The 12,448-nt window shown below is 36.4% G+C and overlaps 1 protein-coding gene and 1 long non-coding RNA gene across 2 annotated transcripts; both read left to right on the top strand.

Annotated features, from left to right (window-relative positions):
* Positions 1-1,679: 1,679 nt before the first annotated feature.
* Positions 1,680-3,597, top strand: LOC143588166 (BAG family molecular chaperone regulator 3-like). Its single transcript, XM_077069248.1, has 4 exons — positions 1,680-2,201; positions 2,561-2,817; positions 2,903-3,049; positions 3,130-3,597. Exons 1-4 carry the CDS (start codon positions 1,970-1,972, stop codon positions 3,292-3,294), a joined length of 801 nt encoding a protein of 266 aa, XP_076925363.1. The 5' UTR covers positions 1,680-1,969; the 3' UTR covers positions 3,295-3,597.
* Positions 3,598-5,147: 1,550 nt separating this feature from the next.
* Positions 5,148-5,381, top strand: LOC143588164 (uncharacterized). The gene is made up of 2 exons (XR_013145051.1): positions 5,148-5,188; positions 5,244-5,381. It is a non-coding gene; the product is annotated as an uncharacterized LOC143588164 (long non-coding RNA).
* The last annotated feature ends 7,067 nt before the right edge of the window (positions 5,382-12,448 follow it).

Raw genomic sequence — 12,448 nt, 5'->3', positions numbered from 1 at the left:
CGGCAAGCCTACACGAATTCGGTTGGTTTCCATTACGGTATCGTGACTAAAAAAAATAATAAAAGATAACAAAAACATAACTGACATTCAGCCAATTTTCGTTACATTCATTACATGGTGAAACAAAAAAATACAATAATAATAATAATAATAATAATAATACAACGCAAAATACCACCAATCTGGTGCCGAAAAATGGTCCACTACGAGCTTTGCGGCACCAAACTCTTAAATTATTATATATAAATAATAATAGAGATATATATTAATTAATCTCAAATCTTATTAAAAAAAGTTTATAAACTTATGGATTTATTAAATACCTACGTGTCTTACTAGTTTGGGCATTTCATGGGATAAACATTTGATATTTCAGCCATATAGTTTGGAGATAATGATTAGAAACATAGAAGGTAAGGCATATAGCTGGCTTTCTTTTTCTTGTCCTTTTCAATATTTGCTGGTTGTTGGATTTTTTTTTTAAATATATTTATAAATTAAATTATGTTCATATGAAATGTATGCTGTTTGTTGAAGAAGCAATTAAGCATAGAAAATATAAAATACTTAGTAATTATACAAAATTATCTTCAATAGTGTTTGGTCCTTAGGGTACAAAATATTTGTTAATCGATTTAGGTAAAGAAGATAATATTGTCTTGTGTTACATGTTTGTTTATTTATTTATTAACAAAAGCATAAGATTTTGAGACATAATTATTCTAATTAACACTAAACTAATCAGGTCAAAGGAATCTTAACAAACAAAAACCTACTGAACCACACCAAAATGCAAGACTAATAGTATTTACCATTTATCGATTACTTTTATGGAACTTGTTTGACACAACCTAAATTAAAATTTAATGCCAAAGCCTTAACGAGATTTTGAGTAAGTTGCAAATAATTTATTGGTACAAGTTATAAAATTACATCACTTTTTGTCAGAATAGATATTGAATGCTTATAATTAAAACACGTATAATTTTTTTTAAAACGCCGTCTTTTTTGTATTTAGACTGCCGTACTCTTCAAATTTAAAGAGCCACATTGTCCCACTCCACACTGGCCAGATTATGTTCTAAACACCTATAATTAAGATAGAGTACTTTATTAAGTTGGACAAACTGTATTATAAATATAATCCTACTAAACCTTTTTATTTTGATAAGTTTATATATATAAACCTACTAAACCTTTTTATTTGATAAGTACATAGATTTCAAAAAATTATAGAAGAAATACACTTATACTCAAGTATGGATCACATTGCGCAAAAGAATAAAGAGAACTCTTCCCTACAACCTACTATATATAAAAAAAAGGTTTCTATCAATTCAGATAATTTTATTCTTGTTCTTTAGCAATTGACCATACTTTCATAAAGTTTTGAATCAACTCACTAAACGTGCATAATGTGATTCATTAAGTTAAAAATAATACTAAGAAGAAAAAGATACACATCCCTAGCTATCATTAAATTTTTTATTTAACAATCAAACTTTATTACATTTTGAAAACTATTTTGAAACAAATATTACAAGTTCTGCCATTCTATTGGAATATTAAAATGCATGTTAGTGTGGACACCCTTTCTTCCATGGCCATTCCTTTTATTCTTTCCATCCTCTTATATATACATGCATTTCAATATGTCTTTGTACATATATAATTGTATACAAAACACACACACTGAGTTTGAAACAAAACCGAAATCTAACCAAACCAAACCAAACCAAACCAAACACTTGATTTTGGTTGCTTTGTTCATCAGTTTTAGTAACACAAAACAAGAGGCAGTGTTGAAAAGTTGTCAGAATCTTTGTTCTTTCTTCAATCATGGTTTTCCTCCACCTTAAGTTTCCAAAAACTTCATGAACACTTCTCAAAATCCCTTCTTTCTTACATTGTGTGTGCATTGAAAAACTCATATATTAGCCTTGCAGTTTCAACTGAATTTTCACCAAGGATGTTGAATGTGAAATCAAGAAATGCTGGAACAGTTCCGGCCGTGAAAGGCGGGGCTTCGACCTCCGGTGGCGGTGGTATGAGTGCTTGGGAGCTCAGGCCATGTGGGATGTTAGTCCAGAAGAGGAATTCAGATGTAAATCAAAGTCAAAATGTGGTTCCAACCATTAAAGTCAAAGTCAAATATGGTTCATCTTATCATGAAGTCACCATCAAATCACAAGCAACTTTCGGTAACTTATAATCATATTTTCACCACTATTTTGATATCCATAATTTGTTGTTAACATAATCTTATTGGAGGCCTAAAACGATTTTAAAATTGGAGTTATTTTCATAGGAAAAAAATATTTTTGTCGGTTTTTAACACATGAGAATATGACGACACACACATTTTTGTATACATTCCTAAGAGGCGCGTATATAATCACAAGTAGACTGATCATTTGCTCTTTTTTTTATCAAGCCTAAACCTACAAATTAACCGAAGTTAAACCCTAATAATTGAAAGCAACTTATTTATTTATTTTTACAGACAAGCCGCCCCTTTTAAGTTTTAACATCCATCCATGTTGGCAATGATCTTATGTAGGTGAATTGAAGAAAATGTTAGCCGGCCGAACCGGATTAAACCCTTTGGATCAAAGGCTCGTATTTAAGGACAAGGAACGAGACTCGAAATCATATTTGGATGTAGCAGGAGTCAAAGACGGATCAAGAATGGTGTTGTTCATCGATATATTGAGTCAAGAGAAAAGACTTCTCGAAGATCTTAAATCCGCAAAAAATGATAAAGCTAAAGTGCCATTATTGGAGATCACTTCAGAAATTGATAAACTTGTTAAGCAGGTAATAAAGCACATGACCAAACTAGTCTTTTATAAAGATTTAAAATTTATGATGAACAAATTGAATTAACGATTTAATTCTGCAGGTTGGTAATTTGGAAAGAGAGATTTATGGCGGCAAGAAAGTCGACGAAAAAGTGTTGTTGAATTTGATCGAATTGTTGATGTCACAATTGATCAAACTGGATGGAATTGAAGCACATGGTGATGTCAAGTTGCAAAGAAGAATGCAGGTAGATTTTGAATCACATTTCATAAATCTTTATGAAATTAGTTGTTCATAAAATGTGTAATAAGTTTGTATAACTTATAGGTAAAAAGAGTGCAGAAGTATATAGAAAATCTGGATATGCTGAAGATTGAAAATGGCAAGATTGGTAAGATTTCATTTGAGCAAAAACTGGTGTCATCAATGGAAAAGCAACGTGACTCAATGAAGTGGCCAATCGTGGTGACAACTGAATGGGAGAAATTTTGATGATTTTATTATATTTTTGGTGTGAAATGTCAGAACTGTCCTTGGAGTTCATCTGGTATTCTGTTTCAGATGCATGTATGTGTTATATGTCTACTCTGTTGTTGGGGTTAGGAATGGTATTTTATATTTTGTATGTGTATATATGATATGGACCATATATGGTGGTGTATAAACAAGAATTAATGAGTTTAATAAATTTGTTGTCTGGCCACTTGACTTAACTATATTTTTATTGACATAATCCTAAAATTCAGTACAACCGGCCAGGGTATACAAGCTCTTATTAAAAAAGTTTAGACTCGTTAATTAAAAAAAAAAAGTTAAACTTAAAAAGACTGTAAAAAGTAATTACAAAGTTGAGTTGTACATGAAGTATTTTCTAAAACTTTACTGACATTAGGGGGTGTTTGTTGTAGTCGTTTTCTTCCCATCTTGCTTTGTCATTTGATGGGGTAGTTTATTGCTATGTATTGAGAGATTCATATTGTGAAATTGTTATAATGGAAGATAGTGGCACAACAACCGAGTCGACGTAGCTCAAGCAGACAAACGGTAGATTTTAAAGCCAACATGTATCAACTATTGTATTACCCACCCCTAGAAATTTAGCTTGCTAAGAGAATTCGTTGGCAAGTCATGAGAAATATACAACCTAGTGACAAGTAAACTATAGTCACTTAAGTTTTAATGATGCAAGTGATCCATAACATGTGGACATGTGGAACCCATTTCGAGTTCGTATCAACATTAAATGTGCATGACTTGCAGCCGCATATTATGATTAGGGGTGGTAATTCCTAACATGACCGAAATCCGACACAAAAAAATATAGGTTTTGGGTCGGTTGACATGACCCATATTTTTTAACAAGTCGATCCGAACTTGACCCGCTTAAAAATAGATCAAGGGTGAACCCGACCCGGTAAAAAACGGGTTGACCAGTTAATGTTCTCATATATCTATTCACTTCTAAAAGTAAAACTAATTTCTTTTAAATTACTTTTATCTGCTTTTCATTTCCAACATTTTTAATTTATTAGTATCAAATATCTATTCTCTAATTGTTATCATTCTCTTATGTTTGTCTTGAGCTAATATGTAAACCAAGTTTGATAGTTGAGAATGAGAGATAAATACACAAATACAATTAAATATATCATAAATTACTAAAATGTTTTATATAAATAAAAGAGCAGTTATTTATTTAAATTGTTACTAAGTCCACAGGTATTACTCATATTAGTGATCGTAAAATGGGTTGACCTGGTACACAACCCGAACATGACACAAATTACATGGGTCGACAAGACCCTGTTGGGTTTTAACAAGATTATCAAAGTGACAAAATCCCTATTTTATCAAAACGCAGCGGATATAAGTCTTGTTAATCTTGTTAATATGATATGTATAAAACCAATTTTAAACATGCAAAACCCAAACCCGGATCCAAATACGAAATACACACTATCGAGCACATGCATGTCACTATAAGTCCATGCATGTTAATATTACCTTTCAAATGTAAAACCCGGATGAAAAGGATGATGATTGAAAGGCTAGAACTTGAATGTCGAAGATCCTCAAGCTAGTATACCCCAAGCTCCAACAAAACACCCTTGATATGCTAGGATTTCACACTCTTGCACTTGAGAATTAAACCCTTGTGTTCATCTTCTTCTTGAATGATTTAGAGAGAAGAGAGAGAGAGATAGGAGAGAGTATGAAATGCATGTAAAATGGTTGGGTTATCTTTGGTGTGTCCCAAGAGATATTTATTAAGAGGGAAAATATGTTCAAACAAAAGGGTGGGAATTTTCCCCCCAAAAGTAAGCTGGTCCAACCAGAAATTATTTTTCTCTTTCTTTCTGGAAACAGACTATTACTCCATGTATTAGTCTAAGGACTAATATTGCACATACCAGTTGCAGGACTAATACTCCATGTATTAGTTCACAGGACTAATATTGCACATACCAGTCGCAGGACTAATACTCCATGTATTAGTCGCAGGTCTATTGAAACTTTGTGACATTTAACACTTTTAATATGTCATAAGTTTCATGCAACATACCACAACCATTATCATATATATATATATATATATATATTATTTAACCATCTTAAATAATATCATAAGATAATCTCTCTTAATAAATTATCCATATAATTTATTGATTCCTCAAGTGCAAATACTTAGAAACCCATTTTCTAAATATCATGAGTGCTAATATTTAGTTGTTAGATCATATCTACAATAAATATTATGGTGTTTGTCTAGCTTGTTATTGGGTATGACCCGACTTGGATCATAACGTACTAGCCACATCAACTCTAATATGTGTCTTGGGCAGACCGATTCCTACAATCTCTCACTTGCACAAGATACATAGAAGATTGATGCAAATAGCAAATACCGCCTAACAACGGTTTACTACCCCTAATACGTATGACGAAGTGCCATTCAATAACATCATCCCTTTTAAGTCCCATACTTGAAAATGATTTAGGTGAAACTATCATTTATCCTTTTGCCACAAATGTCATGTTAAATCCAGAGACACAGAGTGATCATTCTCTGTTGATTTAACTTTTCAGGCCTTAGACATTTAACTCTCAACGAATAAGAGGGACAAATCCCCTATTGACTACATACGTCTCTCACTATCACCTTGTACTATACTTGAGCTTAGCCTTATGTACTGACATATTTTAGAGCAGCGAAGAACTAAGTCAAAGCATAATAGTCGATGAATATCAAGACCCAATATGTATCTCAGGTCGGAGGATACTATGAAGTTCGCCTTTACTCAAATTTACTTATGATCACAAATCCCAAGGATTCCATGCAGTAAAATTGAGGGCGGGTCAGTCCAATATTTATCCCATAAATATCTATGAACATTGGCAGCAACCCTTTGCTTTATTCATACCTCATGAATATCTACCAATCCAAGTTCATAATAGTCTTACTTTCACATTTGTTCCCACAACTATGAACGACTACGGACGTTTAGAATAATACAAATTATTCACAGATTTAAACATACTAAAATGGAACATAACTCAAGAACATGACCATATGATTGAGTTAAAATAAAAATTGTTCCAATATCCAAATACAAATTTTTTGATCAAATCCAATCACTAGAATATCGAAGTCCTAAGGCGCAAGTATGACTTTCATGCTTCGGCCTTTCAAGGAGTTTCGTGAGTGGGTCCGCAATGTTTTGATCAGAGTGAACTTTGCGAATACATATCTTTCCTTTTTCAACTTCATCTCTTATGTAGTTGAATCTGCGCTCAATGTGCCTCGTCTTTTGATGAGCACGTGGTTCTTTGATTTGAGCAATCGCACCCTCGTTGTCACAAAAGATCTCTAGAGGGTCCTGAATGGTACGAACCACTCCTAGATCGGCAATGAACTTTCTAATCCATGCTGCTTCTTGAGCTGCCAGGGAGGCGGCGATGTATTCAGATTCAGTGGTGGATAAAGCTACCACGTCTTGTTTTGAACTCTTCCATGAGACAGCACCACCATTGAGAACGAAAACATATCCCGATTGTGATCGAGAATCATCTCGATCAGTTTGGAAGCTCGCATCCGTGTAACCCTTTACTACGAGTTCCTCCTCACCAGAGCCATATATTAGAAACATATCCTTAGTCCTCCTAAGGTATTTCAATATGCTCTTAACAGCCATCCAATGGCTAGTTCCCGGATTTTGTTGGTATCGACTTGTCATGCTCAAGGCGCATGACACATCCGGTCTAGTGCAAATCATGGCGTACATGATTGATCCTATAGCAGATGCATATGGGATTCCACTCATTTTGTCTTGCTCATCCTTTGAGCTTGGACATTGAGAAGCACTCAACATCGTTCCTCTTTGAATAGGTACCAAACCTTTCTTAGAGTTTTCCATCTTGAACCTTTTCAAGATCTTGTCAATGTATGCACTTTGATTCAAACCTATCAAACGCCTTGATCTATCCCTATAGATCCTTATTCCCAGAATATAGGCGGCCTCACCAAGATCCTTGATGGAAAAACAGCTTCCAAGCCAAGATTTTACACCTTCCAAGGTTGGAATGTCATTTCCAAACAGTAATATGTCATCGACATATAATACCAGAAAGGTAATGATGCTCCCACTAGCTTTCTTATACACACAAGCTTCATCAGTGTTTTTGATGAATCCAAATTTCTTAACTTCATCATCAAAACGGTGATTCCAACTCCTAGATGCTTGTTGCAATCCATAGATTCATTTCATCAACTTGCATACTTTGTTAGGATGTTGTGGATCGACAAAACCTTCAGGCTGAACCATACAGACATCTTCATGAAGATGTCCATTTAGAAAAGCAGTTTTGACATCCATTTTCCATATCTCATAGTCATAATATGCGGCTATGGCAAACAATATCCTTATAGACTTTAGCATCGCCACGGGCGAGAAAGTTTCATCATAATCAACCCCTTGAGTTTGAGTGAAACCCTTTGCTACAAGTCTAGCTTTATAATGTCACACCCTCAAAATCCACTAACGGAGTTTTACCGTCAGAGGGTGTGAACTGGCAGGATCAGAATCATTAGTTATAACCAAACCAAAGAAAACGTTTAAATGAAAAATAAGTGCGGAAGCGTAAAACCTTAATTCAAAAGTTGCGTCACGCAGGACGACTTAAAACCAAATGTAAATGTTAAAATTAAGTTTGCAGAGTAAGATGTTTAACAATTAATGCATGCTCCTAAACCGCGCGCCCGCCTCGGCTACCTGAGAATAACATACTAAAAGGGGTCAACACGAGGTTGGTGAGTTCACAAGTTATATAAGACAAATCGTTTAGCGTTTGAGTTCAGCGTTTTCGTTAAGTGTTTTGCGTAACCACGTTACGGCGTTTAAAAGTTTTGCGTAACCACGTTACGGCGTTTAAGTGTGTAACCACGTTACAGCGTTTAAGTGTGTAACCACGTTACAGCGTTTAAGTGTTACCAGATAATGTTATGTCAAATTATATATCGATAGGTAGCTAATCTATACAACAAGTATTACTAAGTGGTTCGAGACCGAAGCTGACTGTTTATCAAGTGCCCGTCACCAGGTCAACCCAGACCATGGTAAGTGTTAGCCAAAAATTACACCCACTCAACCTCCAGTTGAGCTTAGCGTCGGGTGGGGTTTGTCAAACCCAGTAGTACTACTCAACAGTGACTCGCTATTCCAAATATTAACCGGTTCGATGCGTGGGACTTCAAGGGTTACGTGCCGCTTAGCCTCTACAAGTGATATATATAATTTATAACAAAATCTTAAATATGTGTTTATCTCAAAAATGCGTTTATCGGAGTATGTTATCTCCCCCAAGTGAAAAACGTTTGAAAACAGTTCAAAGAGCGGGGTAAGTGAACTCACTGTTTGCGAAGAATATTCCAAATTAGATCACCGAGTGATGCGCGTCGTAGAAAACTCTCTAGCGTTCTAAAATAACAAAGAGATTTTCTAAGTATCGGAACGTTTAACGAGTCTCTAGACTCGGCACATAATACCTATGCACGTATCATGTTTCGTGTTTCGTTTGTGAACCGTGTGTGATTTAAACAAGTACAATTGTGATACGATACACGAGTGAGCAATTACTTTCGTGTCATGTATTAATAACATACTTACAAGCAATTATTCCCGTAAGGGCATTTTGGTCAACAAACAAAGACTAACTAACTATTATTCCCCATAAGGGCAATTTGGTCAATTCATGGCAATCAACTAGCAATTATTCCCCGCAAGGGTATTTTGGTCAAAATACCACAATTATATAAAAACTATCATATTTCATGCATTCCTATACAACTCAGCAGCTAGTTTCATTGTGACAGAATTTCTACTTGAAAGATTGTACTATTTCACCGATCATATCATCTCAATTAATTCACCAAAAATCACCACTGAAACATACATGTCTTAGGTTTCCAGAACATATTTTATATTATTTTTATTCCATATAGATTTCTCATAATGATCAAAACACTACAGTAAACTCATATCAGTCAGATTCATGCACAACAGAATGTTATTTGCAATTCCCGGTAAACGAAAAATCCAATAAATGCAAGACCACTTGGGTTTGGTTCCTAACTCAGTGAGTCAACTTCCAGAAGTGGAACCAACCCAATTGGCCTCGTAGTTCATGAGATATAGAATTTACAATATAACCTAACAGCAGGTCTAACAGCTCAGCTTTGCATCACGTTTTTGTAAAATCATAAAAGTATACTTCCACTTATCCAAAAATTACGAATTTATACTTTATAGAAACTAGACTCAACCTAGTTTACTGCAGTACTCACAATCTCAATCAATTTTCACGTTTACACTTCGTTACAGTCAGTTAAACATCGTATATATATTCTGTCCAGAATCTGTTCACATCAAAACTCAACATCATAACAATCTATGAACTATCATGCATCCATATAACCCTCTAGACACCATAACTACTATCCATGCATATAAATCACACCATACATACAAGATTAGGGTTTGTGTTTTAATTCAAATCAAGAACAACAATCAATCATGCAACAACATCAATCTAGTTATCAATCTATTATCCAACTAACAACTATCATATTGATCACATACATACATATAATCGGCTGAGTTAGGGTTTACATACAACCCCTTAAACATCAAAATTACACAACAAGGAGGTAAGAGATGATCAAGTATACCTTCCTAGCACCTAGTTCTTGGATTAATCTCTTGATTGATGTGTGTGTGTGTGATGAAGGTGGACGGCAGCCGTGGATCAAGAGAGGGAGAGAGAGCCGATTTAGGGTTGTAGGTTAATAATAAGTTAGGGTTTGTTTATTAGTGATGTATTTATAATAATACAAGTTACACTCTAGTCCCTCTTCTTTCCAAGTGTTGTTTTTCTAGAACATTCCATCATACTTGCCCAATAAGTTAACATGACCATAGTTTTATCACATAGCACATAATCCTAACACATAATAATCACATAATTATTGTTTTTACGTTTATCGTTTATTTATCAATCGTTTGCGTCAACTCGTTTGCGTTTCGGTGCAAATCCCGAAAGACTACACATGTAGTAAGTGTTACGCGTCATTTAAACCCTAGTTTAAATGTAATGAAGTGTACGTTATAGATTCAACGATCTTAAAGTTTGAATTGACGGAGTTGAGTTAACGGAGTTAACCTGAAATTGACGATTGTCACATCATTCCCATGTTAAAGAATTTTCGTCCCGAAAATTTGAGTCAAGTCGTGATGAGAGTCTGAAAGAGTAAGAAGAAAAATTTCAGTTTGTCATATCATCCCCTAGTAAAAAGAAATTTCGTCCCGAAATTTAATTCATACCTCCGGTGATGTTTGACGGTTTGCCGGGTTTCGCGGTTTTCGGTGTTTGGTTAGCCCTTCAAAAAGGTGGGGATACTTTTTCATCATTTGATCCTCGCGTTCCCACGTGAACTCCGGTCCACGTCTCGAGTTCCAACGAACTTTAACGATTGGAATTTTGCTGTGTTTGAGCGTTTTGGTTTCCCAATCCAAAACCTCGACTGGTTCCTCAATGAACCGTAACTGTTCATCGACTTGTAGTTCCTCCAAAGGGACTACTTGGGTTTCATCAGATAGGCATTTCTTCAAATTTGATACGTGGAATACATCGTGTACGCCACTGAGTTCTGTTGGTAGGTCCAGTCGGTACGCCACCGGACCAATGCGCTCAGTTATCCGGTACGGACCAACATACCGTGGGTTGAGTTTGTTTCGCTTACCAAAGCGAACTACACCTTTCCAAGGTGAGACTTTGAGTAACACCCGATCGTTCACTTTAAATTCGAGAGGTTTTCGGCGCTTGTCGGCGTAACTCTTTTGGCGATCCCGTGCTGCTGCCATGCGATTTCGGATTTGAACAATCTTTTCCGAGGTTTCGAGTACCAGTTCTGGACCAGTGATTTGGCTGTCACCCACCTCTGCCCAGCAGAGTGGTGATCGACACTTCCGTCCGTACAGCGCTTCAAACGGCGCTGCCTTAATACTTGCGTGGTAGCTGTTATTATACGAAAACTCTACCAAGGGTAAGTGGGGTTCCCAACTTTTTCCGAAATCTAAAACGCATGCACGCAACATATCCTCCAGGGTCTGAATAGTCCGTTCACTTTGCCCATCCGTCTGAGGATGGTATGCTGTACTCATATCGAGACGTGTGCCCAGTGCGCTTTGCAGCGACTTCCAAAAGTGTGAGGTAAAACGAGAATCTCGATCGGAAATGATCGAGACAGGCACTCCGTGTCTAGACACCACTTCTTTCATGTATACTCGAGTCAGTCTTCCCATTTTGTCCGTTTCCTTAATCGCTAGGAAATGTGCCGATTTAGTCAACCGGTCAACGATCACCCAGATGGTATCGCATCCCGTCGGTGTCTTAGGCAAACCCGTAATAAAATCCATTGAGATGTGCTCCCATTTCCACATTGGGAGTTCCGGTTGTTGCAGTAGACCAGATGGTTTCTGGTATTCAATCTTGACTCTGGCACAAGTCAAGCATTTGCTCACGTAGGTGGCAATGTCGGCTTTCATGTTCGGCCACCAGTAAAGTGCCTTTAAATCATGATACATTTTATCTGAGCCAGGGTGGATAGAATATCGGGACTTGTGAGCTTCGTCCATCACTAGAGTTCTCAACTCTCCGTATCGTGGAACCCAAATCCGGTTCTCAAAATATCGGACCCCGTCCGATCTGGTTTCAAGTTGCTTGTTCATGCCCCGCATGAGTTCCGATGGAAGATTTTCATCTTTCAAAGCTTCCAGTTGCGCATCGCGAATCTGATCGGGTAAGCTGGCATGAATCGTAAGTTGCAATGCTCTTACTCGTCTGGGTTTTTCTGTTTCTTTTCTGCTGAGGGCGTCGGCCACCACATTGGCCTTGCCAGGGTGGTACTTGATGGCACAATCATAATCTTTAAGCAGCTCGACCCAACGACGCTGTCGCATGTTCAGCTCTTTCTGATCGTAGATATGTTGGAGACTCTTGTGGTCGGTGTAAATGGTAAACTTGGTACCGTACAAGTAATGCCTCCATATCTTAAGAGCAAACACCACAGCTCCGAGTTCCAAATCATGGG

Source organism: Bidens hawaiensis, unplaced genomic scaffold (genome assembly GCF_021521415.1).
Source record: "Bidens hawaiensis isolate Kalapana, Puna unplaced genomic scaffold, B.hawaiensis_p1.1 tig00036080_1, whole genome shotgun sequence".
NCBI classification, from domain to species: domain Eukaryota; kingdom Viridiplantae; phylum Streptophyta; class Magnoliopsida; order Asterales; family Asteraceae; genus Bidens; species Bidens hawaiensis.
This window is presented reverse-complemented; position numbering and strand designations above follow the sequence as displayed.

Excerpts from the sequence above, each read along its gene's own strand:
- LOC143588166 (XM_077069248.1), top strand. The coding sequence starts at position 1,970 with ATGTTGAATGTGAAATCAAGAAATGCTGGAACAGTTCCGGCCGTGAAA. Across the intron at positions 2,818-2,902 it reads TTGATAAACTTGTTAAGCAG|GTTGGTAATTTGGAAAGAGA; the intron begins GTAATAAAGCAC and ends TTAATTCTGCAG. Across the intron at positions 3,050-3,129 it reads AGTTGCAAAGAAGAATGCAG|GTAAAAAGAGTGCAGAAGTA; the intron begins GTAGATTTTGAA and ends TATAACTTATAG.